The sequence below is a fragment of the Vanessa cardui genome, chromosome 30, assembly GCF_905220365.1.
Source record: "Vanessa cardui chromosome 30, ilVanCard2.1, whole genome shotgun sequence".
Classification (NCBI taxonomy): domain Eukaryota; kingdom Metazoa; phylum Arthropoda; class Insecta; order Lepidoptera; family Nymphalidae; genus Vanessa; species Vanessa cardui.
The window spans coordinates 1,195,513-1,221,940 of record NC_061152.1 but is presented as its reverse complement, the minus strand read 5'-3'; the positions used below and the strand labels follow the sequence as shown (position 1 = coordinate 1,221,940).

Here is a 26,428-nt window from a genome sequence, read left to right as displayed (position 1 = left end):
TATTAATTTTTGTCTTTCTGTCTGTTTGTTCCGGGTACGGCTGGATCGATTTTGACGGGACTTTCACTGGCAGATAACTGATATAATAGGGAGTAACTTAGGCTATAATAATATATTTTTTTGTTAAATTCAAACGCGTACAAGGTCGCGGGCGCAGCGAGTTTACAATCAAAAAACCTTAACAAAAGCCTAATTTCAAGCGTCATGTAAACCGATGACGTTGATCTTTGACCGTATTTATTAGAGCCGGCTATTTAATTATATCAATATGACGTCATGTAATCTCGTATTATTGTTTACGCGACACGATAGACGACCGAAGATTATGTACAGTGCGACACTACTTAGTGTAGCATCGGCAAATTCAATAAAACCGATCACTGTCGATTCACAACCAATAGAAACAGCTGCCTATCGCGCCACTCGACGCTATTCGTCGCTATAGATTCCCGCGTCAGTTCGACCCGAGACAGCGAGTGCATGAAAATCGACGCGTCGAATTGACGAATATATTAGGTCGTATGATATTATAATTTATATGTCCATTAATTTTGCCGATACTATATGTATATATACATATAATACGTCTGTTTGTAATGTTAAAATAAAAGATTTTTACTAAATGCATATTAATAACTTTATACCGACATAGCATTTTTTACAATGCCTGTATGGTCCGGCTAATCTCTGAAACGGCTGTACAGATTTTGATGAAACTTTCTCTGGCAGGTAGCTGATGTAATAAAGAGTAACTTAGGCTACAGCTATAACTTTATTGTTGAAATCAAACGCAGGAAGACGCGGGCACAGGCACGCGAGTGATTGAAATTATAAGAACTGTGTAAAAGCCTACTTGAATAAAATATAGATTGATTTGATTTGACGGTACGAACGGCTTGGGAAGTAGATTCTATCGAGAAGAACCGGCGAGAAACTCAGATGTTACTAATTTCAATATTATGAAATACAAAGTCATTTTAGTTGAATACAATTATATATGTACGTAATATACAGGGTTTTTGGTAACTCGACGTATATCCGTTACGAGGTGATATGGGTGACTAACTTTCGGTCACTTTTGGATATGGGGGTTGCATATGGGGGTTAAAATTATTGCAATAAGTTACCCCTATCACCTCCTAACGGGTATACGTCGAGTTACCAATAACCCTGTATATTGCCTGGAAGTCAACAAGTATTAATTCCACGCTTTTGTATTGTCTGTATAATCAATTATTGCTGTTTGGCGGTAGATTCTCTAATGATCGTACCCACCTAACGGTCTCGAACAACGCCCTACCGCCAAGTATTCAGAGTTTTTTTTTTTTTTTTTTTTTATTATTCTTTATTGCACAAAAACAAGTACAAAGGGCGGACTTAACGCTATAACAGCATTTTCTGCCAGCCAACCCAGAATAGTGTAGGAGAGTAGTCAGTAGGGTGTGCACAGAAGTAAAAGAAAATATTAAAATATATACATAGCAATAGATGCTTGTAATAATAATAAATATATATATTAATAATACAATACATTGCGATGTTATACATAAATATACATATACATAATATACATAAATATACACAAACAGATACATAATATATAAGTACATAATTATTTAACATATATACATAAATATATATATATGTCGGATCGACAGCGACATCAGTACGATTGTCAGGCATCATAGGGGCGTATTACTAGGGAGATCGAGCAAAGAGGAAACCGCGAATACAGGAACACGTTTATTCTACGTTTAAAGTACTTAATACACTAATTCAGTATCACACTGTATCACACTTGGCAACGAAGCGAATGACAGTTCCTAGGATGGAGGTACTGGTCTTCACGAGAGCGGAATCGTAAGTGAGTCGTCTCTGAGCGCCTCCACCGGGTAGGCTCCGTCGTAGCACGAAGTTAGTCGCGTCGTGACGTAACGATAGTGCTGCCGCCTCGCGGGATTCGTGCCGCGCTTCGTTACGCTAAGGAATTCATGACCGTCTCCGACACGGCCATCCTGCTTTACACACGTCCCCGTGTGTTATTCTGAAATAATGAAATCGTAGCACAGTATACACCGTTCGGCCACTTCTGACACTAAACATTACAACTAACTTGGCATTGTAATGGAACTATAATAAACTTCCTGGCTTATGTAACAATTTTGATTTATTATGATTTAAGTTTCAAAAGAAAACAGAAAGAAACAAATCATCTAATGAAATTACAATTAAGACAACCAGAAATGCTAGAGCAGCTAAGTACCGCTTGTGTCACTACCCACAATCATTAAATCATTAAAATTTACTGGACTTGATCTGACTTCACTATACATGAATCTTGAACAATGAATCTTATTCGTGGCCTGTGGCTTTTCCATAAGCCCATCCAACACACCTTGTGTTCTTTCTTTTGCATTCTACCAATGCCGACTCTCCCAGAGTCTATGGTCTCTACAAGACCCGACCTCCGCCAGAGCCACTCGCGCACCGCGTATCCACGGACTACTTAAAGCAGATACCGATTTCTAACGGACTACGGCTACGAAATGGCTACTGGTACGGTCCGACCAGCCGAACTAAGATGCACCATCATTACCGTCATCACTCAATTCAATTTCTTCAACTTCCAGTGGTACTTGGCCCTCGGGCATTCGACCTAATCTATCATGCGCGTACTTGTAAGTACGTTTACAGTTTAGTGCTCATAATTTATGGCGTATCCCATCTAACACGTCAACAACTTTAAGTGGCCCTTCAAATTTTGGGTCTTATTTATTTTGGTTGAATTCTTTGTTTTGTAACACAAAGCCATCGACAGAAAACTTATTCAACCTCGCCTTGTACTGTCAAACCGTTTTTTGTCATACTGAGCCGCACTTGAAATCGATAGAGCTGCGTTTTCTCCGACTCGTTCGATATCTACGTCCTTATTATCGTCATAAATCTTTAAATTAAGAGTGCGTGCGACTTTACCGATAAGTAATTCGAGTGGACTCGTTTTCGTCACCCTATTGACTGTACCATTTAACGCTAGCTTTACGTCGCTTAATGCATCCTGCCACGACTTATCGCTCGATTCAACCGCGATAAGCTTCGGTTTTTTTTTTACATGCGAATTTCAATTGCCTTTACTTCAAAACCTAGGAACTGTACACGCGTCTTTAAAAATGAACATTATTTTGAAATTAAGTGAGAAACCTGCTTTAGATAAAACCTCCAATACCGTTTTTAATCTCTCTAAGCCCTATTCTCCAGTTTCCGAAATAATCAAAGTGTCATTAACATACACTACAATGTAGCTTTAGCTTAAATCATCCAACGCAAGCATCAAAGCACGCTGAAAACCTGAAATAGCGTTACGAAGACCAAAAGGCATAGCTAAGAATTCGTACTGCCCTTCGGGCGTTACAAACGCGGTTTGTTTAATTAATTCTTTATTAACCAGTATTAAATGGAAACCACTAGCGCAATCTAATTTTGTGAAGATATTTGCGTCGGTAAGTCGCGAAATCTGATCAGACATTAACGGTAAGGGGTACCTATCCGGGCGGTATTTTTGTTCAGCTCGTAGTAATCAATATACATGCTCTTTGTACCGTTCGATTTTTCAACAAATAGAGTGGGGCTTGTAAATGGTGAATTACTCGGTCTTATAATTTTGGATTCTAATAACTTATTTACTCTTTCTTGCATTACTTTTCGTTTCTCCGTTAAACAACGATACGGTCGTCTTTGCATAGTTTTACTCGGATCTGTTAAGCGAATTTCTAGCTCATAAGTGTTAACGCGTGTAGTAGGAAAATGTCGACAAGTGATTGTTTACGTTCGTTTGAAATGTCAGTATTTATCTCGTCAAAGTTATTTTTACAGATCGGGACATGTTTTGTAGCAAACGAATTAATAAAGTTTCTTTTTGTCGGAGTAAGCTCGATCGTTCCAATGTTAACAACAAAACCCGAAAACAAAATCTCGCGACCTATCATAATAATATCGCTACGCAAATAGGTACTCATTAGACAAGGCATGAAATAAGATTTCTGTCGGATATTCGTTAATCACTATACTACACAACATTCGTACAGTGCTCTTAACAACTTAACAAAATTATTTAAACGTTTACTACACAAATTCTTAGTACAACTTTCTTGTACTAACGAGCACTCGGCTCCTGAATCAAAGTGAAAAAATATTGACTGACCGTTGTAATGCGTTAGTAATCCTGAGGGAGGCTCGACCATGCACAGGTCGACTCAGCGTTCAGCTCGGGGCACGGCGCTTGACGTGGCGGAGGCAGCGGCAGGGGCGACGCTCCCGCAGCGCGTCGCGATGTGTCCCGGCTGTCCGCACTTGAAGCAGATGAGGGCTCCTTTCGGTGTTGACTGTTGAATTGACCGGGCCGGTGTAGTCACTGGCAGGGGGTGCTTCTTAACTTCCTTCGCTCTGAAGCGACAATCGACTTGCTTGTGTCCGAGTTTCCCGCATACGTAGCATTTGAGCGGTAACGTTGACATACGGGCTCGCTGCGCAGTGTCCGCCGCGTCGTTTACGTCTTGTTCCATTTTGCGTTTCAAATATGAGTACGCTTGTAATTCTTTCTGTAGGTCATGGCGTGAAGAAATCTCGGTAGTGAACGCAAGTCGTTGTAATCTAGTATCGATTTGTGCCAAATGAGCTAGCACAACCGATACCGCAATTTGTTCAGTACTTGCATTCTTCAATCGATTCATCAATGACGACAGTACTCGGCTAGCATAGGCGGCGTAGCTTTCTCCCTCGTTAGGCTTGCTGGTGTTCAACTGCATGAGGATAGCTGGGATGGTCTCCGTCGGAACAAACCTCGCTGAAAAAAGCTCTTTGAGTTGAGGCCATGTGATTCCGGAGTAGGTAACTTGTGACAGCCAAGTCGACGCAGTTCCTTTTAAAGCTTTGTTGAGCGCGACTATTAACTGAGATCCTTCGAGTGGGTTGTCCGAAAGGCACAGGTCTGCGGTTGCACACCACGATTGAGGGTCCGCTTCTGGCTTGTCAGGATTGAACTCGGGCAGAGTCACGTTGTTGCTGGATCGCGGTGTATTCAGTGCTTGTATTAGCGCGCGCATTTGCTCATTTTGCATTTCGAGCATCTTCTGCCATTTACTTGCTTGAATGTTATCTTCATTTGGTTTCTCATTTACTCGATTGAATCCCACTTCTGATGTCGGATCGACAGCGACATCAGTACGATTGTCAGGCATCATAGGGGCGTATTACTAGGGAGATCGAGCAAAGAGGAAACCGCGAATACAGGAACACGTTTATTCTACGTTTAAAGTACTTAATACACTAATTCAGTATCACACTGTATCACACTTGGCAACGAAGCGAATGACAGTTCCTAGGATGGAGGTACTGGTCTTCACGAGAGCGGAATCGTAAGTGAGTCGTCTCTGAGCGCCTCCACCGGGTAGGCTCCGTCGTAGCACGAAGTTAGTCGCGTCGTGACGTAACGATAGTGCTGCCGCCTCGCGGGATTCGTGCCGCGCTTCGTTACGCTAAGGAATTCATGACCGTCTCCGACATATATATATATATATGAATCCAATTATGATAAAAATATTGATGAAAATACATCTTTCATACATTTTATTCGTTACATTCTATCGTAACAATAAAATGCATTTCATCGAACGCATTGTGTCATGACCTAGTTTATTTGTTTAACTAGCGACGCGCCCCGGCTTCGCACGGGTAAAATGCTGATAATATATATACTACATAGCTGAGATGACTCAGTGGTTAGAACGCGTGCATCTTAACCGATGATTTCGGGTTCAAACCCAGGCAAGCACCGCTGTATATATATGTGTTTAATTTGGGTTTATAATTCATCTCGTGCTCGGTGGTGAAGGAAAACATCGCGAGAAAACCTGCATGTGTCTAATTTCATCGAAATTCTACCACATGTGCATTCCACCAACCCGTTTTGGCACAGAGTGGTGGAATATGTTCCAAACCCTCTCCTTTATGGAAGAGAAGGTCTTATGCCAGCAGTGGGAAATTTACAGGCTGTCACTATATATACTTCGGAATTTGTTTATTTACGATATCACATTAGTAACTTCTAAAGTTATAAATATATATTACAATTGGGGTGGACAATAAAAACGGCTAAGTGCGATTTAGGGCGAGTGTAAAAGAGTCGAGATGGCCCAGTGGTTAGAACGCGTGCATCTTAACCGATGATTGCGGGTTCAAACCGAGGCGAGCACCACTGATTATGAATGTGCTTAAGTTGAAACCTGCATGCGTTTAATTCCAACGAAATTCTGCCTCATGTGAATCCATCAACACGCATTGGAACAGCGTGGTGTTATGTTCCAAACCTTCTCCTCAAAGGAAGAAGAGGCCTTAGCCCAGCAGTGGGAAATTTACAGTTTGTGCATATTTTTTTCTGTATTAAATATACATTAGCAAAGCAAACATATGTCTCATCGTGTTAGATCAGAATTCGTCATTGTTTCTCTTAAATTTCGTTAAAATATATATATGAGTCATAGCATTACGTAAATGCAAAGGTCGTATATGCAAATTGATAAATTATGATCCACATACTAAAATTTTAAAATGTTGTGACGTTTGTGTGTCACTTGTGTTTTGCACAGATACTCCTTATGAGCTGAGATGGCCCAGTGGTTAGAACGCGTGCATCTTAACCGATGATTTCTGGTTTAAACCCAGGCGAGCACCACTGTATATTCATATGCTTAATTTGTGTTTATAATTCATCTCGTGCTTGGCGGTGAAGGAAAACATCGTGAGGAAACCTGCATGTGTCTAATTTGATGGAAATTTTGCCACATGTGCATTCCACTCTCTCGTTAATGGGAGAGGAGGTCTTAGCTCTGCAGTGGGAAATTTACAGGCTGTTACTTTCTACTCCTTATGGCATAGGTGATGGTTAGTTAGGTTTCTTGGTGGTGTCTGTAACGACTTTGAATCGATACCTACTTGGTGGTAGGGCTTTACGCAAGCCCGCCTCTGTAGGTACCATCCACTCATCAGATATTCTACAGCTAAACAACAGTACGCAGTGTTTCGGTTGGAAGGGTGAGTGAGCCAGTGTAACTACAGGCACAAGGGACATAGCATCTTAGTTCCCAAGGTTGGTGGCGCATTGACGATGTAAGGAATAATTATATTTATTACAGCGTCATTGTCTATGGGTGATGGTGACCACTTACCATTAGGTGGCCCATATGCTCGTACGCCAAACTATGATAAAAAAAAGGGGACAAGTGCGAGTTGAACTCGCGTGAAGAGGGTTCCGTAAGATGTTACCTACCATGTTTTTTTAAATCTGACCTTGTGGTCATTGTGGGCTTATTTTTTCAATAAATATTCATCTACAAACCGATTCAACAAAACTTAACATTGGAGTTAAAAAATATGTTCTCCCACACATTCCACCTGCAAATGTAAGTTGGTACGCACAATATTGAGTGGTTTACCATGTTATTTAACAAAATTTTAGGTTCAGTAGTTTCGAAAATAAGGGGGGGAATGGTCAATTTTCGTCTATTTTCTTGAATAACTTGGAAACAATTTATTTTTAAAATTACAAAAAAATACATTTAAGATCTTCTCAACAAGACCTTTCATTTGATATGCCACACGATGCAGTTTTCAGAATTTTTTTTTTAATTTTCCTCTTCCCCCCAAAAATGACCCCCCATATACAGATTTCATCTGCTCACGTCACATCTCTGTATTTGGGTTACAGGAATTGATATGTGTACCAAATTTCAACTTAATCGGTCTAATAGATTCGGAGATAACTGACTGTAAGCGTCGGACGGACACACACGAGTGATCCTATAAGGGTTCCGTTTTTGTATTCAGACGTACGGAACCCTAAAAATATATAATAAGAAACAAAAACATCCAACCTAATTAAGAATCGATTTTTTATATATGTTAAAAACATATATGAAACAAAACACCAACAACTATAAATAACAGTGAATCAGCCCTTACGTCACCAGTGGAGGCACAGTGGTGACGTAAGGGGGTGGTTTATTTTTTTGCTCCGAGAATCCGAATTGCGATACGACGGAAAATAACTGCAAGCATTTTCGTTGGCATTCAACGCGGTCACGACATGTGCAGTAACTATTTCTAATTATGTATTGTATTTAGTTTATACATATTTAAGTATATATGTTAATATTGTATATACATAGCATAAAACAAATTCGCTTACCGCTGTCTTACTCTATGTATGGCTGGCTCACTCACCCTTCAAATCGGAACACAACAATACTGAGTACCGTTATTTGGCGGTAGAATAACTGATGAGTGGGTGGTACCTACCCGGGCGGGTTTGCACAAAGCCCTACCACCAAGTAAATTATATATGTATGTATATCTATGTAATTATGGAATATTTGGTAAAATATATTTTATTGATTGGGAGTACTAAATACTAGTTTAATTATTAACTTCGATAGGCTATTTGACTGATTTTTAAAATCCATTTTATGTTATTTTATATAGTTTGACTTTTTTATTTCTAGTACATATTAGCCGAAAAATAACTTAGAATAAATATATAATATTAAATAGCGCGCGGAAACGCTACTTGGATAATATGGCGTTGCAATAGGGTGACGTCACTTGCCCGTATTTTAATCTGTGGCATATATAGACGCCCAAGAAGGTTAACAAGCAAGTGACGTCATAATTAGCCCGGCCAATCAGGAGCGTTGTGTCACGTGACGAACGTTTTAAAAAAATGCATTTTTGAATAAATTAAGTATTATTTTCAACTTTCGTTAATAGATAACCATTTTTAAACTCATAATATATACTGATTATAATATTTGACTCTTTATTTTTCGCATTGTCAAATAGCCTATTAGGCTATGATGTTTTTACCTAATTAAATTCTCGAGGAGTATATGGGAGGTCCATCTAGTAATGCAATAAAACGTTAATCCTGGTCTGATGCTGAGCTGAGCCGAGATGGCCTAGTGGTTAGAAAAAATAATTATTTTCTAGTGCTTAATTTGTGTTTATAATAAATCTCATGCTGCCTTGGAGTTTAAGCTTTGATAAGAATCTTATCAAATTTTAATCAAAATCCAATCCAATCAGTAGTTTGATTTTTTTATATATGATCGCGTGCATCTTAACCGATGATCTCGGGTTCGAATCCAGGCAAGCGCCACTATATATATGTATGGGCTTAACTTGTGTTTATAATTCATCTCATGTTATGCGATGAATCAAAACATCGCGAGGAAACCTTCATGTGTCTTATTTCAACGATTAGTGGAACATGTGAATTCACCAACCCGTTCAGCGTGGTGGAATATGCTTAACGTGACTATTTATTTTTTGACTCAAAACGGGACACTAATTTATTTCAGTTAATTTAAAGGTAAACAAGAAAAAAATCCTTATTTTTAAAGTCATTCATTAAGAATATATCAGTTAGGTTAGTTACAAATTATTACAGGTATACCAATGATGTTGTAGTAAACAGATATGTTATTAACGCGCAAAAAGTGAAGACAAGAAAACGCCCTAATTGGGACGTTTGCCTTTAGTCGTTTTACGTAGTAATACGTTATAATACATCATAATTACGTAGTAATACGTTTTGCGTAATTAAAACATCTAGTTATCCCTTTTACTTATTGTTTTTATCAAGGTATCCATTCTACTTGTAACGAAATGTAAAATAAACGGTCCCCGGCGCGGCACGCTTTTTCTGTTGTTTAGTATGGATATAACATATCTGCTTATTAGAATATCATTGAGGTATACAGTATACCACACTCGCACACCGCTTGCATTCGACTCGTGTCCCAGAGTTCATCTTATGACTGTCCCGTTCAAAAAGGGACGTCTGGTCACGTTAAATATGCTCCTAACCTTATCCACTAAGGGAGAAGCCCAGTAGTAAGAAATTTGTCTCAATGATTTTGGAGTATTTTTTTTTTTTAATGTAATCTTGTCTCTCGTTTCCAGTGCCGACGACGACGCGTGCGCAGCTCGCAGCGGAATACCTGGAGTACTGCAGGAGTAACGGGACACCGCCCATCGATTCAGTACTGCAACAGATACGGGTAACATATATATATGTATATTATTAATATATCACCCGTAATCAAAATTCCACAGACATTTTTAATGTTGCCGTTTCATAAATTGAAATGGATTTGTACTGTCGCGGATTATACCACAAAAAACAAACTTTGTATATAAGATATATGTATTTCTCATTGTAAAGTGAACTGTAAGGTTCTTTATGGGTAATAAAGTTTTTTAACCTGAAATCATTTGTAAAAAATACATTGGTAAAGAAAGCATATTATTTAATGCAAGATTATAGAGACGATACAAAAGCGTGGAGCTAAAATACCTGTTGACTTCCAGGCAGGATATATTACATATATATTGAAAAAGAGTAACTACTGAGTTTCTTAGGTTCCCGAAAGCATTACGAAATGGTGGTAGCTTCACTGAATATAGTTGTTAAATGTCTAAATGACGATTCAAAAGTGTTTGTAAAAGCCAACATGATTATAATAAAACTTTTAGTAATTCGGTGCAGAGTGGGATTTTATTTGAAGTTTTATCACGTACATATAGTTCATACTAGATGGCGCTAGTAGTAGCTATAATTATTATTTTGTTATCTATTTCAACGGATTAAAGTATATTTTGATCTGATTTGACCGTCAAATTGTTAATAACGTTAGATTTTAAACTAACTCGCGCAATTGTAAACTGTCGAAAGATTGTGAACGATTATATGACTTACAATAAAAACGTATTCACTTTCTATAGTTCATAATATGCCGGTTTTTATAATTTAATTGAAATTTACTTAGATAGATTATAAACTAGCGTTAAATTGCGAGCAGTAGGTTAGCAAACTTTCGATAGATCACAATCTCGAGATAGATTATTATCTAACGGTACTTGTATGTGACTTATAAATATAGTAGTTTTGTAGTTAGTTGTTTGTGAACTTTGTAAGATAATATTTTAATTAATGTTCAGTATTTATCTCACATTCGAGGTTGTAGGTGATGTGTGCTTGATGGAATATACACCAGACCGACTCATAGATATTTGTCCAGCTATTGAACGCTGACAGATGATATTAATAACAACAACAACAACAGCCTGTAAATTCCCACTGCTGTGCCAAAGGCCTCCTCTCCCTTTGAGGAGAAGGTTTGGAACATATTCCACCACGCTGTTCCAATGCGGGTTGGTGGAATACACATGTGACAGAATTTCTATGAAATTTGTCACATATGCAGGTTTCCGCTGAGCACGAGATTAATTATAAAGACAAATTAAGCACATGAATCAGCGGTGCTTGCCTGGGTTTGAACCCGCAATCATCGGTTAAGTTGCAAGCGTTCTAACCACTGGGCCATCTCGACTCTCTCTCTGATATTAATAGGCTGGGTATTATTTCCAGGAACTGCCGGAGAATACGATCGGTGGTACCACCCGGGCTCCCCGTCTCGTCCTCAGCGACTGCTCGCTTCTCGGCTCGGCGCCGACGGACGCCCTCGAGGCTGTGATGAGGAAGGTGCAGTTCCGGAAGCTGGAGCTGGACCACACCGATATCGACGACGAAGGAGCGGTTAGTACGCTTATCAGCTCGATGACGTATCGGACAGTGGTTTTCAAACTTTGTGTTGCTCTTCCCCGGGTTAAGTTGAAAGTTTTAAGAAAAACGAATTTTGAAGTGATAACTTCTTATGGGATTGTAAACCGATTCGTTACGTAACGCGTTACGGCGCCAGTCTGTCCATCAAGGCATCCCTTTCTCTTACGCACACAGCAGTAGGCTCCTTCTCTCTCACTCGTAACACATTGCTAGCCGTATTTAGGACAGTGTAAGTTATCACTTCTGTCAGGGGCCCAAAATATACAACACGTATTTTATTTTTTTCATCTAAATACTATCTTTTAATGCTTTTGATGTGATATAGAATTCCGCCTGCGTGTGAGCAAAGAGGGGACAGGATGAGGTGTAAGATACACATGGGTTGAGTTGTTAATATGTGAAGGCGTAACAAATAAACAAACTCACGTTTATGAAGTTATTTATGAAGTTTTCAAGTAGGAATTTCAGGAGCTTCCTACTTAAAAACTTCATAACTAATCTTATAAATGTGCGTTTCGAATAAAGGGATTTGATTCGATTCATCCCCACCACTCCAAAAGATGGATTATTAAGCCCAGCTGTGGGAAATTAATATACTGTCATTTACTTCAATATCTTTGCCGTTTCATAAACTTAAAATATTTGTATAAAATACATTGGTAAAGAAGGCATATTATTCAATACAAGATTATACAGACGATACAAAAGCTTGGAGTTAATACCTGTTGACTTACAGGCAGGCTACATTACATACATATATAATTGTAACTAACTAACATGACTGTTTTTTAAATGTTGAAAAAGAACAACTACTAAGTTACTTGCGAACCGGTGGTAGCTTCACTTAATATAGTTTACTTTATTCTTTATTGTACACCACACAGTGAAATAACAATAAATATAGCATAGATATGGCCTTGATATAACAGGCGTACAATTTCGGCGACCTTTTCGCTACATAGCGATATCTTCCAGGCAACCAACGGTGTAGGATAGGTCATATATAATAACATGAGGAATCTTAAGTGCTTGTAAAAGCCCACTTGAATAAAGTATATTTTGTTGTTGATTGTTGTGTTATTTACTTCCAGGAGGCATTGTTCGATATGATCGAGTACTACGAGAGTACGACGTCGCTGTGTATATACGGACCGAGGCAGTTCGGCATCCGAGGCTGGCAGGCTGCCTCGCGAATGATCAAGAAGGTAATTCGATAGCACGAGCTCTCCAAGTCATCTGGACTTAAATGACATTTGGGCGAGTCGATATCGTTGTGTTCCGGTTCGGAGGTAATTGTTGTGCTGACCGTACAAGGGATGTAACATATGTTTTGTTATGCTGACCGTACTAGCTACATTGGATGTAATATTATATGTTTTAGTAGTTTAGTTAGTTTGTGTTCGATGAATCGAAACACATCTGAAATTGGATTTCGTCGGTACGATGTTGACGAGTAACGTTTTAGTATTTAAAAAACTGTGATATTGTTCTGACGTGTATTGACACGTTCTAAATACATTCTAAATACCGATAACATTTGATTTATGTGAAGTAATGGTAGTAGGACTTTTTGCCCGTTTGAGTGGGTACCACCGTACAGATATTCTACCGCCAAATAACAGTACTCAGTACTGTTGTGTTCCGGTTTGAAGGCTGTGTGAGCCAGTGTAACTACAGGCACAAGGGACATAACATCTTAGATCCCAAGTTTAGTTTAGCATTGGAGATGTAAGGAATGGTTAATGTTTCTAACAACGTCATTGTCTATGATGGTGACCATCAGGTGGCCCAGATGCTCGTCCGCCAACGTATACCATAAAAAAAACATGCACAAGGGACATAACATCTCAGTTCCCAAGGTTGGTCTCGCATCGGCTATGTAAGGAATATCTAATGCGCCACTGTCCACGGGCAGTGGCGGCACTGAGTGAGTGTGTGTGTGTGTGCGTGCAGAGCGCGGTGCTGCCGTAGTCTGTATATATAGTCCAGTGAGTGTGTGTGTGTGTGCGTGCAGAGCGCGGAGCTGCCGTAGTCTGTATATGTAGTCCAGTGAGTGTGTGCGTGTGCGTGCAGAGCGCGGAGCTGCCGTAGTCTGTATATGTAGTCCACTGAGTGTGTGCGTGTGCGTGCAGAGCGCGGAGTTGCCGTAGTCTGTATATGTAGTCCAGTGAGTGTGTGCGTGTGCGTGCAGAGCGCGGAGCTGCCGTAGTCTGTATATGTAGTCCACTGAGTGTGTGCGTGTGCGTGCAGAGCGCGGAGCTGCCGTAGTCTGTATATGTAGTCCACTGAGTGTGTGCGTGTGCGTGCAGAGCGCGGAGCTGCCGTAGTCTGTATATGTAGTCCACTGAGTGTGTGCGTGTGCGTGCAGAGCGCGGAGTTGCCGTAGTCTGTATATGTAGTCCAGTGAGTGTGTGCGTGTGCGTGCAGAGCGCGGAGCTGCCGTAGTCTGTATATGTAGTCCACTGAGTGTGTGCGTGTGCGTGCAGAGCGCGGAGTTGCCGTAGTCTGTATATGTAGTCCAGTGAGTGTGTGCGTGTGCGTGCAGAGCGCGGAGCTGCCGTAGTCTGTATATGTAGTCCAGTGAGTGCGTGTGTGTGTGCAGAGCGCGGAGCTGTCTGTATATGCGCTGTCTGAGCGCGTAGTCTGTATATATAGTCCAGTGTGTGTGTGTGTGCGTGCAGAGCGCGGAGCTGTCGGAGCTGGGCGTGTGCGGCGCGCGGCTGGAGGCGGGCCACGCGCCCGTGCTGGCGCGCGCGCTGCGCCCCGCCGCCTGCCGCCTGCGCGCGCTGGCGCTGCAGGCCGCCGCGCTGGCCGGCGAGCCGCTGCTGGCGCTCGGTGAGACCCCCCCCCCCACAGCCTAGCAACTTATCGCTCTTTGACCTCAGAGCCCCCCCCCAGCTTATCGCCTTTAGACCCAAGACATTTGAATCGGCTCATGATTGGTGGAGATATGAGAATATAAGAAATAAATTAGCAACGTTTGAGAGAAATTAAATAAATAAATATGAGACAACATCACATACATTGCTCTGATCCCAATGTAAGTAGCTAACGCACTCGTGTTGTGGATCAGAAGTAACGACGGCACAAACACTCAGACCCGAAACGACGTAGACAACTAATGAACCTTCTACATCGACACGGCCGGGAATCGAACCTGGGACCTCAGAGTCAGAGTGGCGTACACATGAAAACCGGTGTACTCACCACTCGACCGCAGTGGTCGTCAAAAAATGGCCAGAAATAAATTAATCTAAAAATGTTAGTAAAATAATGTTGATCATAATCATCTTATTAGAAAGGGACTGAGATAATAGACGAGAAGGACAGAGAGATGAGGAGATAAAGATAAGGGACTAAAGGAACGATAACGATTTTTGCTAGCTATCCCATCCACGTCAAACAAATCTTTAATAACTAAATACTGATTTTCTTGAATAATGTCAGCAAAATCAAAATCAAAATAAACTTTATTCAAGTAGGCTTTTATAAGCACTTTTGAATCGTCATTTTACAATTAAGTGAAGCTACCACCGGTTCGGAAAGTAGATTCTACCGAGAAGAACCGGCAAGAAACTCAGTAGTTACTCTTTTTTAACATTTAAAAAATACAACGTCATGTTAATTAAATACAATTATTTCAATTAATGTATCCTGCTTGGAAGTCAACAGGTAAGTCAACAGCAAATAGTATTTGCAGAGTTTTTGGCGGTACTTCCGATTCACCATACCAAACCGGTGTTCCAGTTGTTAAATGACGATTCCAAAGTCTAAACCGCTCGTAAAAGCCTACTCGAATAGAGTATATTTTGCCTTAAATATTTCGGCCAATGGCGTACCAGTCGTTGATGACACTCAACTATTTCGACCAATTGCTGATCAGTAATTGATGACACTCAACTATTTCGACCAATATCGGACCAGTCTTTGATATGTCACTTGTCTCATTCCAGTGCTGGCCTTGAAGACGAACACTTCTATTTCGACCAATAGCGAATCAGTTGATGTGTCACTAACATTCTATTTCGACCAATAGCATACCAGTCGTTAATATCACTCAAATGTTTCGACCAATAGCGTACCAGTCGTTAATATGGCACTTATATTTCGACCAATAGCAGCCACTGATATATCACTTGTCTCATTCCAGTGCTGGCCTTGAAGACGAACACGTCGGTCCGCGAACTGCGTCTCGGAGACAACGGGCTGTCGCCCGCAGACGCCGTGCAGATCGGGACTCTGCTGCGCTACAACACAAGGATACACCTGTTGGACCTCTCCAACAACCAGATACAGGTGAACCCCAGTAACACTGCCTAGGTATGAAGACGTAGGTCTCAAGATAAAAGTCCAACAACCAGATACAGGTGAACCCCAGCAGTACTGCCTAGGTATGAAGACGTAGGTCTCAAGAAAAGTCCAACAACCAGATACAGTGAACCCCAGTAGTACTGCCCAGGTATGAAGACGTAGGTCTCAAGGTAAAAGTCCAACAACCAGATACAGGTGAACCCCGGTCGTACTGCCTAGGTATGAAGACGTAGGTCTCAAGGTCGCAATCCAAAAACCAGATACAGTTGAACCCCAGTAGTACTGCCTAGGTATGAAGACGTAGGTCTCAGTAGGTCTCAAGGTCGCAATCCAAAAACCAGATACAGTGAACCCCAGTAGTACTGCCTAGGTATGAAGACGTAGGTCTCAAGGTCGCAATCCAAAAACCAGATACAGTTGAACCCCAGTAGTACTGCCTAGGTATGAAGACGTAGGTCTCAGTAGGTCTCAAGGTCGCAATCCAAAAACCAGATACAGTGAACCCCAGTAGTACTGCCTAGGTATGAAGACGTAGGTCTCAAGGTCGCAATCCAAAAACCAGATACAGTGAACCCCAGTAGTACTGCCTAGGTATGAAGACGTAGGTCTCAAGGTCGCAATCCAAAAACCAGATACAGTTGAACCCCAGTAGTACTGCCTAGGTATGAAGACGTAGGTCTCCAGTTCGAAGTCCAAAAACCAGATACAGTTGAACCCCAGTAGTACTGCCCAGGTATGAAGACGTAGGTCTCAAGATAAAAGTCCAAAAACCAGTTACAGTTGAACCCCAGTGGTACTGCCTAGGTATGAAGACGTAGGTCTCTAGGTAAAAGTCCAACAACCAGATACAGTGAACCCCAGCAGTACTGCCTTTTTATTTCTCTCATTCGCTGGAAAAACACGTTACTCGCTTCCCCCACGTGATGGAAGTGGGGGGAGGGGTATGTGTGACTCCCCTATGGTCTGGACGAGTGTGTCCAGGTACACCGGAATACCCACTAAAAAACCAGCGGTACCCTCTGCGTCTTTTCGGTGGGCGCCATTTCGGATGCTAACGTGACGTAGTAGCACTGCCCAGGTATGAAGACATTGATCTCTAGGTCGAACCGATTGATAGGTATAGTACGACACAACTTAGATGTCGCATCGGCAAAATTCGTAAAACCGATCACATCCGAATTGAGTACGCTATCCCAAATTATCAATATTTATTTCTCACGCGAATATGATCTTTGCACAAACGTAATAACTTGTAATATAATATGATCTAATATATTCGTCAATTTGACGCGCCGATTTGCATGCACTTGCTTTCTCTGACGCGGGAATCTATAGCGACGAATAGCGTCGAATGGCGCGATAGGGAGCTATTTCTATTGGTTGTGTGAATCAGCAGTAATCTGTTTTATTTTCATTCCATAGCATTTTCCGATGCTACATCTAATTTGGGTCGCACTATACTGTTGTCTGTCTATCTCTGTATGAGTAAACTACGCAATTTTGATGCGTTTGTTTGTTATAGATAGGGTGATTCAAGAAGTTTATATGTATAATACATGATCATTACATATTATAAAACAAAGTCGCTTACCGCTGTCTGTTGCTATGTATGCTTAGATCTTTGAAATTACGCAAGGGATTTTGATGCGGTTGTTTTTAATAGATAGAGTGATTCGAGAGATTTTTTTTTTTTGTATATAATACATAGACAATATAGTAGAGAAACACTGATTATTTTAGATGTTTCCAATGTGATGTATATTGCAAACGCTGGCTGAGAGATAGATCAAAATAATGTACTACAGTATTGTACAGCTTGAAAATATCTTTAAAGAAGTCCTCAATAGTATATGTCTTTTTTTTTGTTTTATTTATTACTGACTAAAATTATTTTTTATATAATTTCTTATTTACTTGTTATCTATTTAATAATTTAAGGTATGTATCATTTCTGTTTAGGCGACTTTCACCACTGTTTTCAAACTGATGTTGTTAAATATATATATTCAAATGTATTCAAGTTTGGCCACTCCTTGTCTTTATGTTACTTAGTTTTAGATCATTGTAGTTTTAGATTAATGACTGTTTGTGTCAAAATAAAGAGAAAAAAAAATCTCTTAGGGATAACCCATAATAACCATTTTTAAACTTTTCGATTATTCTTTTACGATAACTAATGACTTGTTTTAGGTCGCCAGTATTAATAAATAATAATAATATTGTTCTTTAGGACGCGGGCTTAGCGCACATAGCGAGCGCGTTAGAAGCTCAGTCGGCACACTCGCCGCCATCTCCTTCGACGATCTCTCCTCTCTACGGCCGAAGTGAGTTATGACTTAAATATATATACAACAACAACAACAATAACAACAACAACAGCCTGTAAGTTACCCATTGCTGTGCTCAGGCCTTCTTTCCCTTTGAGGAGAAGGTTTGGAACATATCCCACCACGGTGTTCCAATGCGGGTTGGTGGAATACACATGTGGCAGAATTTCTATGAAATTTGTCACATGCAGGTTTCCTCACGATGTTTTCCTTCACCGCTGAGCACGAGATGAATTATAAAGACAAATTAAGCACATGAATCAGTGGTGCTTGCCTGGGTTTGAACGCGCATTCGTCAGTTAAGTTATGATGCATGCGTTATAACCACGCGGCCATCTCGGCTCATTTATAAGTAATGTCATGTATATTTGTGTATTTCATTAGTGTTTTGTAAAGATGTATTAAAAATAAACAAACTTAGCTCTTACCACATTATGCAATACAGATAATCCTATATTAATATATTTTTCGCGGCGACTGTACAGTACTTAAAGTACTAATCCTAAGTATGGTCAACATAAAAATACAAATGTTTTATTTGATTAAATTTTGTATTTAATTAATTTAGTTTCAGCCGGTGGATACGAGTCACGCGGCTTGGCGTTCTTGGTGCTCTGGAATAATCAGCTGACGAGGAACTGTGCTCAACACTTAGCTAAAATACTGGTAAGTAATTATTGATTCATTCGAGTGAGCTCATAAAAGCACTCTTGTATAAACATGTTACAGTTTCGATTTTAATATTAAGCTACCACCGGTTCGTCAGTATATTCTACCAAGATTCAACAAGAAACTCAGTAGTAACTCTATTAAACTGGTCTGGCAAGGAAATTCTACCGAGAAGAACCGGCAAGAAACTCAGTAGTTACTCTTTTTCAACATTTAAAAAATACAAAGTCATATTAGTTAAATACAGTTATTTAAATTAATATACCCTGCTTGGAAATCAACAGGTATTAACTCCATGCTTTTTTATCATCACGAACAATACGCCTTCTTTACCAATGTATTTTTTATAAACGATTGGAATTTACGAAACGGCAAAGTTAAAAGTGTCTGCGGAATTTTATCATAGAATACCTTGCCCCAAGAAGGATTTGTTGTCTTTCCCGCCGCTCTAATGGTACCCCTGCCCCCCCCCAATAAGGATTTATCGACCTTCCCGCCGCTCTAATGGTATTTTCCCCCCCCCCAGCGCACGTCGCAGTCGCTGTGCGTGCTCAACGTGGGCCGCAACGCGCTCGGCGCGGACGGCGTGCGCGCGCTGGCGGCCGAGCGCGCCGCGCCGCTCGTGTCGCTCGGCCTGCAGGCGGCGCGCCTCGCGCCCGACGCGCGCAGCGTCGCCGCGCTCGTGCGCGCGCACTCCGAGCTGCAGGTAGCCCCACTCTCCCCCTCACGACAAGCGTTCGCGCTGCAGCTACATCCACCCGCTCCACTAAACCCCACTCTCCCCTTGAGGAGAAGTGTTCCCGCTACACGTACCCCCACACTCCCCACTCTCCCTTTGACAACGATCACAAGCGATCCGCGCTGTAGGTAGCCCCCGCTCCACTGAGCTCCACTCTCCCCTTGACGACAAGCGTTCGCGCTGCACGTACCCCATCCTCCCACTCTTCCCTTGATGTGTAGCGTTCCGCGCTACAGGTAGCCCCCGCTCCACGGAGCCCCACTCTCCCCTTGACGAGAAGCATTCCCGCTGCACGTACGTCCACTCGCTCCACTTAGCCCCACTCTCCCCTTGACGAAAAGCGATCCTGCTGCACCTACTCCTACCCGCTCCACTGAGCCCCACTCTCTCCTTGACGAGAAGCGTTCCCGCTGCACCTACTCCTACCCGCTCCACTGAGCCCCACTCTCCCCTTGACGAGAAGCGATCCTGCTGCAGCTACCCCTACCCGCTCCACTAAACCCCACTCTTCCCTTGACAAAAAGCGTTCGCGCTGCACGTACACCCCACCCTCCCACTCTTCCCTTGATGTGTAGCGTTCCGCGCTGCAGGTAGCCCCCGCTCCACTGAGCCCCACTCTCCCCTTAAGGAGAAGTGTTCCCGCTGCAGGTAGTACCCGCTCCACTGAGCCCCAATCTCCCCCTGACGTGAAGCGTTCCCGCTACCGGTAGCCCCGCTCCACTGAGCCCCACTCTCCCTTGACGACAAGCGTTCCCGCTGCACGTAGCCCCCGCTCCACTGAGCCCCACTCTCCCCTTGACGAGAAGCGTTCCCGCTGCACGTAGCCCCCGCTCCACTGAGCCCCACTCTCCCCTTGACGAGAAGCGTTCCCGCTGCAGCTATCCTACCCGCTCCACTGAACCCCACTCTCCCCTTGACGAGAAGCGTTCCCGCTGCAGCTACCCCTACCCGCTCCATTAAAGCCCACTCTCCCCTTGACGAGAAGCGTTCCCGCTGCAGCTATCCTACCCGCTCCACTGAACCCCACTCTCCCCTTGACGAGAAGCGTTCCCGCTGCAGCTACCCCTACCCGCTCCATTAAAGCCCACTCTCCCCTTGACGAGAAGCGTTCCCGCTGCAGCTATCCTACCCGCTCCACTGAACCCCACTCTCCCCTTGACGAGAAGCGTTCCCGCTGCAGCTATCCTACCCGCTCCACTGAACCCCACTCTCCCCTTGACGAGAAGCGTTCCCGCTGCAGCTACCCCTACCCGCTCCATTAAAGCCCACTCTCCCATTGACGAGAAGCGTTCCCGCTGCAGCTATCCTACCCGCTCCACTGAACCCCACTCTCCCCTTGACGAGAAGCGTTCCCGCTGCCGCTACCCTACCCGCTCCAATAAACCCCACTCTCCCCTTGACGAGAAGCGTTCCCGCTGCAGCTATCCTACCCGCTCCACTGAACCCCACTCTCCCCTTGACGAGAAGCGTTCCCGCTGCAGCTACCCCTACCCGCTCCATTAAAGCCCACTCTCCCATTGACGAGAAGCGTTCCCGCTGCAGCTATCCTACCCGCTCCACTGAACCCCACTCTCCCCTTGACGAGAAGCGTTCCCGCTGCAGCTACCCCTACCCGCTCCATTAAAGCCCACTCTCCCATTGACGAGAAGCGTTCCCGCTGCAGCTATCCTACCCGCTCCACTGAACCCCACTCTCCCCTTGACGAGAAGCGTTCCCGCTGCAGCTATCCTACCCGCTCCACTGAACCCCACTCTCCCCTTGACGAGAAGCGTTCCCGCTGTAGCTACCCCTACCCGCTCCACTAAAGCCCACTCTCCCATTGACGAGAAGCGTTCCCGCTGCAGCTATCCTACCCGCTCCACTGAACCCCACTCTCCCCTTGACGAGAAGCGTTCCCGCTGCCGCTACCCTACCCGCTCCAATAAACCCCACTCTCCCCTTGACGAGAAGCGTTCCCGCTGCAGCTATCCTACCCGCTCCACTGAACCCCACTCTCCCCTTGACGAGAAGCGTTCCCGCTGCAGCTACCCCTACCCGCTCCATTAAAGCCCACTCTCCCATTGACGAGAAGCGTTCCCGCTGCAGCTATCCTACCCGCTCCACTGAACCCCACTCTCCCCTTGACGAGAAGCGTTCCCGCTGTAGCTACCCCTACCCGCTCCACTAAACTCCACTACACTCCACCCTCCCTTTCACGAGAACGATTATATCATGATATATGACTATATTACCCCATGCTGTTCCAATTCGCGTCGGTGGTTTCACATCCGTCTCACCGTTTGCTGAACGCACTCTGCTGGAGTAACCTCAGAGTGACCTCAGAGTGACCTCAGAGTGACCTCAGAGTAACCTCAGAGTGACCTCAGAGTGACCTCAGAGGGAGGCCTTTGAGGAGAAGGGTAGGAGTATATTACCCTACCCTAATCCAATGTTAGTTGGTGGATTATTGATATGTGTGATATGTGGTAGAATTTCGTTGAAATTATACTAGGTATGGTTTCCTCATGGTGTATTCCTTCACTGAGCTAGACATGAATTATTAACACATATTAAGTATAAAAAAAATTCTGTTGTGTTTGTCTGGGTTTGAACCCGCAATCATCGGATAGAATCAATAATCGAAATATACTCTATTCAAGTAGGAGTAGTAGAGCTGAGATGGCCCAGTGGTTAGAACGCGTGCATCTTAATCAATGATTGCGGGTTCAAACCCAGGCAAGCACCACTATATATATATGTGTTTAATTTGTCTTTATAATTCATCTCGTACTCAGCGGTGAAGGAAAACATCGTGAGGAAACCTGCATGTGTCTAATTTCATCGAAATTCTGCCACATTTGCATTCCACCAACCCGCATTGGAACAGCGTGGTGAAATATGTTCCAAAACCTCTCCTTAATGGAAGAGGAGGCCTTATCCCAGCAGTGGGTAATTTACAGGCTGTTACTTATTTATATTATTAATTGTAAAATATACGCTTTTCAGAGACTCGATCTACGAGAGAATAAATTCAGCATAACTGGGTTGGAAGCGATCTTGAACGCCATGAAGGATAACACGACGCTAACACAAATCGATTTGGACGATCCGCCGGTGAGTTGACACAACTATATAAATAAATATGAGACAACATCACATACATTACTCTGACCCCAATGTGAGTAGCTAAAGCACTTGTGTTGTGGAAGATCAGAAGTAACGACGGCACAAACACCCAGACCCGAGACGACGTAGACAACTAATGGTAATCTACATCGACTCGGCGGACGAACCCGGGACCTCAGAGTGGCGTACCCATGGAAACCGGTGTACACACTCGACCACGGAGGTCGTCAAGAAATTCAATAATAAAAAAAAACAAAATTCTCCCGGCCGACTGTCTGTCTATATGTTCGTTATAAAATCAAAATCAAAATCAAAGTATACTTTATTCAAGTGGGCTTTTACAAGCACTTTTGAATCGTCAATTAACAATTAAGTGAAGCTACCACCGGTTCGGAAAGTAGATTCTACCGAGAAGAACCGGCAAGAAACTCAGTAGTTACTCTTTTTCAACATTTAAAAAAAATACAGTCATGTTAGTTAATACAATTATTAAATTAATATTGCTCCGAACTAAACTCCAAAACTATCAGAAGCGTTCACCAATCACAGCGACGGCTCGATAATAGCTGAGAACGGCTGGATAACGACAGGCACTCCGGTTTATTTATTAATATTTTAAAATAGTATATACATAATCTATAATAAATAATCTACACTAATATTATAAAGAGGAAAACTTTGTTTGTTTGGTTGTAATGAATAGGCTCAAAAACTACTGGACCGATTTTAAAAATTCTTTTACCATTCGAAAGCTAAATTAATCCCGCATAACATAGGCTAAATTTTATTTTGAAAAAAAAAAATAGGGTTCCGTAAGTTATTTTGGGTTTTTCGGACAAAAAAGGAAAAAATCTACCAAAAATGATTGATTTTTTGCGTATGATGCCTAAACTATAAAAGATAGAACTATAAAATGTTCTAACTCCGGTCCTTAGAGGGCATAATGGCCTCCGACCCTAAGAACCTCATCAGATTCGTGGCTGATGTTGGTCTGGCTGAGGTGTTGTGATCACGAATTTGAGGTTTATCACAATAGATCCAAGCGCCGGTTGCAGTAATTCTTCAAATGTGACCGTGCCTCAGCAGTAGGGATATTAGAAGACTGATTATGAACCGTTATCTACCGCGACCGCTAGTATATAATAAAAATATGTAGCAGTATACGTGTAATGGATTGTAATGTGTATAGATAGATCGTAGCAGTAATAGTTTTGCATGTATAACAGGAGGCGAGCCAGTGTGCGGTGACGTCACGCCTGCTGGGCGACATCCGGGCGCTGTGTCGCCGCAACGACGCCGCCGACGCCGCGCCCGCGCGCCTGCTGCGCAAGATCAGCCTCACCTGCCACACCGCGCCCGCGACACACGTACGCACCGACACACACATACATACACACTACACACATGCTCCAAGCCTAACTATACTTTATTCGTACGCACCAACGCTACACATACATACATACTACACACATGCTCCAAACTAAACTATACTTTATTCGATTAGGCTTTTACGAGCACTTTTGAGTCATTTAACAATTAAGTGAAGCTACCACTTGAACGGAGAACGAAGTCGAGATGGCCGCATGGTTAGAACGCGTGCATCTTAACCGATGATTGCGGGTTCAAACCCAGGCAAGCACCGCTGATTCATCATCTCGTGCTCGGCGGTGAAGGAAAACATTGTGAGGAAACCTGCATGTGACAAATTTCATAGAAATTCTGCCACACGTGCATTGGTGTGGTGGAATATGTTCCAAACTTCCTCCTTAAAGGGAGAGGAGGCCTTTAGATCAGCAGTGGGAATTTACAGGCTGTTGTTGTTGTTGTTGTTGTTGAAGCTACCACTGGTTAGGAATGTAGATTTATAGAAATGAACCGAAGAGAAACTCAGTAGTTACTCTTTTACAACATTAAAAAATATAATAAATAAAATTATGTTAATTATGAATTCGTAAAGAGAACTCCTAACTTTCTTAACCGATGATTGCGGGTTCAAATCCAGACATTCGCCATTATTCACATTACACGTGTTTAATAGGTGTTTATAGTCCATCTCCAGCTCGATGGTGAAGAAAAATGTGAGGAAACATGTACGTGTCTAATTTCAACGAAATTCTGCCACATGTGAATTCCACCAACCCGCATTGGAACAGCGTGGTGGAATATGTTCCTCGTTGCAGTAGGAATTTACAGGCTGTTGTTGTTGTTGAAGCTACCAGTAGTTACTCTTTTATAACATTAAAAAATATAATAAATAAAATTATGTTAATTATAAATTCGTTAAGGAAATTCCTAACTATCAGGCATGCGCCACTGAATTTATACGTGTTCAATAGGTGTTTATAATCCATCTCGAGCTAACATCTAACCGTCTCCGGGAGAGGAGGCCTTAGCCCATCGTTGGGAAATATACAAACACCCTCTTTATATTATTATTTAAGGGAATTTAAATATCTGTAACAACAATAATAACCATCAGAAACCAACCCCCCCCCCCCCCCCTTAATACAGACATAATACTCATTGTCATGTGTGTGTGTGTGTGTGCAGAGCGCGGTGTGCGAGGAGGGCGGGCGGTCGCGTCTGCGCTCGCCGGCGCCGTCGCCCGCGCCCTCGCCCGCCGGGAGCCCCGTGCCCGCGCCTGCGCACTCGCGCTTCTCGGTGAGCATCCCCCCCCCATACCCCCCCACTCCCCACCCCCTGGCCTTATCCCATCTATACATATAATAGAATTGGAGTGTCTGTTTGTAATGTAAAAGTAGCCCTATTGGCGCACAACATGGCGATGCAATGGGGTCGGTGACGTCACTTTGCTGTATTTTAATCTGTGGTACATATAGTAGAAAAGCAAGGTTAACAAAAAAAGTGACTTCATCATAAGCCCGGCCAATCGTTTGTGTCACGTGACAAACGTTTGGAGAAATGCATTTTTATTTATTGATTTTTTAATAAATTAAGTATTATTTTCAAGTTTCGTTAGTAAATAACCATTTCTAAACTCATAATATACACTGATTATATACAATGCATATGTACGTATAGCAAAATAACATTTTTTTACAATTTTTGTCTGTCTGTTTGTTCCGGCTAATCTCTGGATCGATTTTGACGGGACTTTCACTGGCAGATAACTGATACAATAAGGAGTAACTTAGGCTACAATACTTTTTTTTTGTTAAATTCGAATGTAGAAGGTCGCGGGCACAGCTAGTATATGATAATTTTAGAAGTTAAGTAAAACAGGCCTATTCCAGTTTTACAAACAGACACTCCAATTTTATTATATGTATAGATTATATACAAAAACCTTCCTCTCGAATCGCTCGATCTATTGAAAAAAAACCGCATCAAAATCCGTTGCGTAATTTCAAAGACCTAAGCGTACAAAAAAAAAAGAAAATCAAAATAAACTTTATTCAAGTAGGCTTTACAAGCACTTTTGAATCGTCATTTACAATTAAGTGAATCCACCGGTTCGGAAAGCAGATTCTACCGCGAAGAACCGGTTATTCTTTTTTAACATTTAAAAAATACATAGGGACACACAACGGTAAGCGACTTTGTTTTATACTGTGTAGTGATATATTTTTGTATATAATTTCA

General features: G+C 42.3%; 1 protein-coding gene across 1 annotated transcript in view; it reads left to right on the top strand.

The window, feature by feature from the left end:
- Nucleotides 1–26,428, top strand: part of LOC124542147 — a 52,956-nt gene that overhangs the window by 21,537 nt on the left and 4,991 nt on the right. Inside the window, exons 2-12 of the mRNA XM_047120082.1 lie at nucleotides 10,012–10,109; nucleotides 11,480–11,647; nucleotides 12,766–12,879; nucleotides 14,356–14,509; nucleotides 15,825–15,970; nucleotides 18,216–18,309; nucleotides 18,881–18,978; nucleotides 19,508–19,687; nucleotides 22,706–22,813; nucleotides 24,052–24,192; nucleotides 25,376–25,486. Coding sequence (XP_046976038.1) covers nucleotides 10,012–10,109; nucleotides 11,480–11,647; nucleotides 12,766–12,879; nucleotides 14,356–14,509; nucleotides 15,825–15,970; nucleotides 18,216–18,309; nucleotides 18,881–18,978; nucleotides 19,508–19,687; nucleotides 22,706–22,813; nucleotides 24,052–24,192; nucleotides 25,376–25,486 — 1,412 coding nt within the window. The remainder of the gene's footprint in view (nucleotides 1–10,011; nucleotides 10,110–11,479; nucleotides 11,648–12,765; nucleotides 12,880–14,355; nucleotides 14,510–15,824; nucleotides 15,971–18,215; nucleotides 18,310–18,880; nucleotides 18,979–19,507; nucleotides 19,688–22,705; nucleotides 22,814–24,051; nucleotides 24,193–25,375; nucleotides 25,487–26,428) is intronic.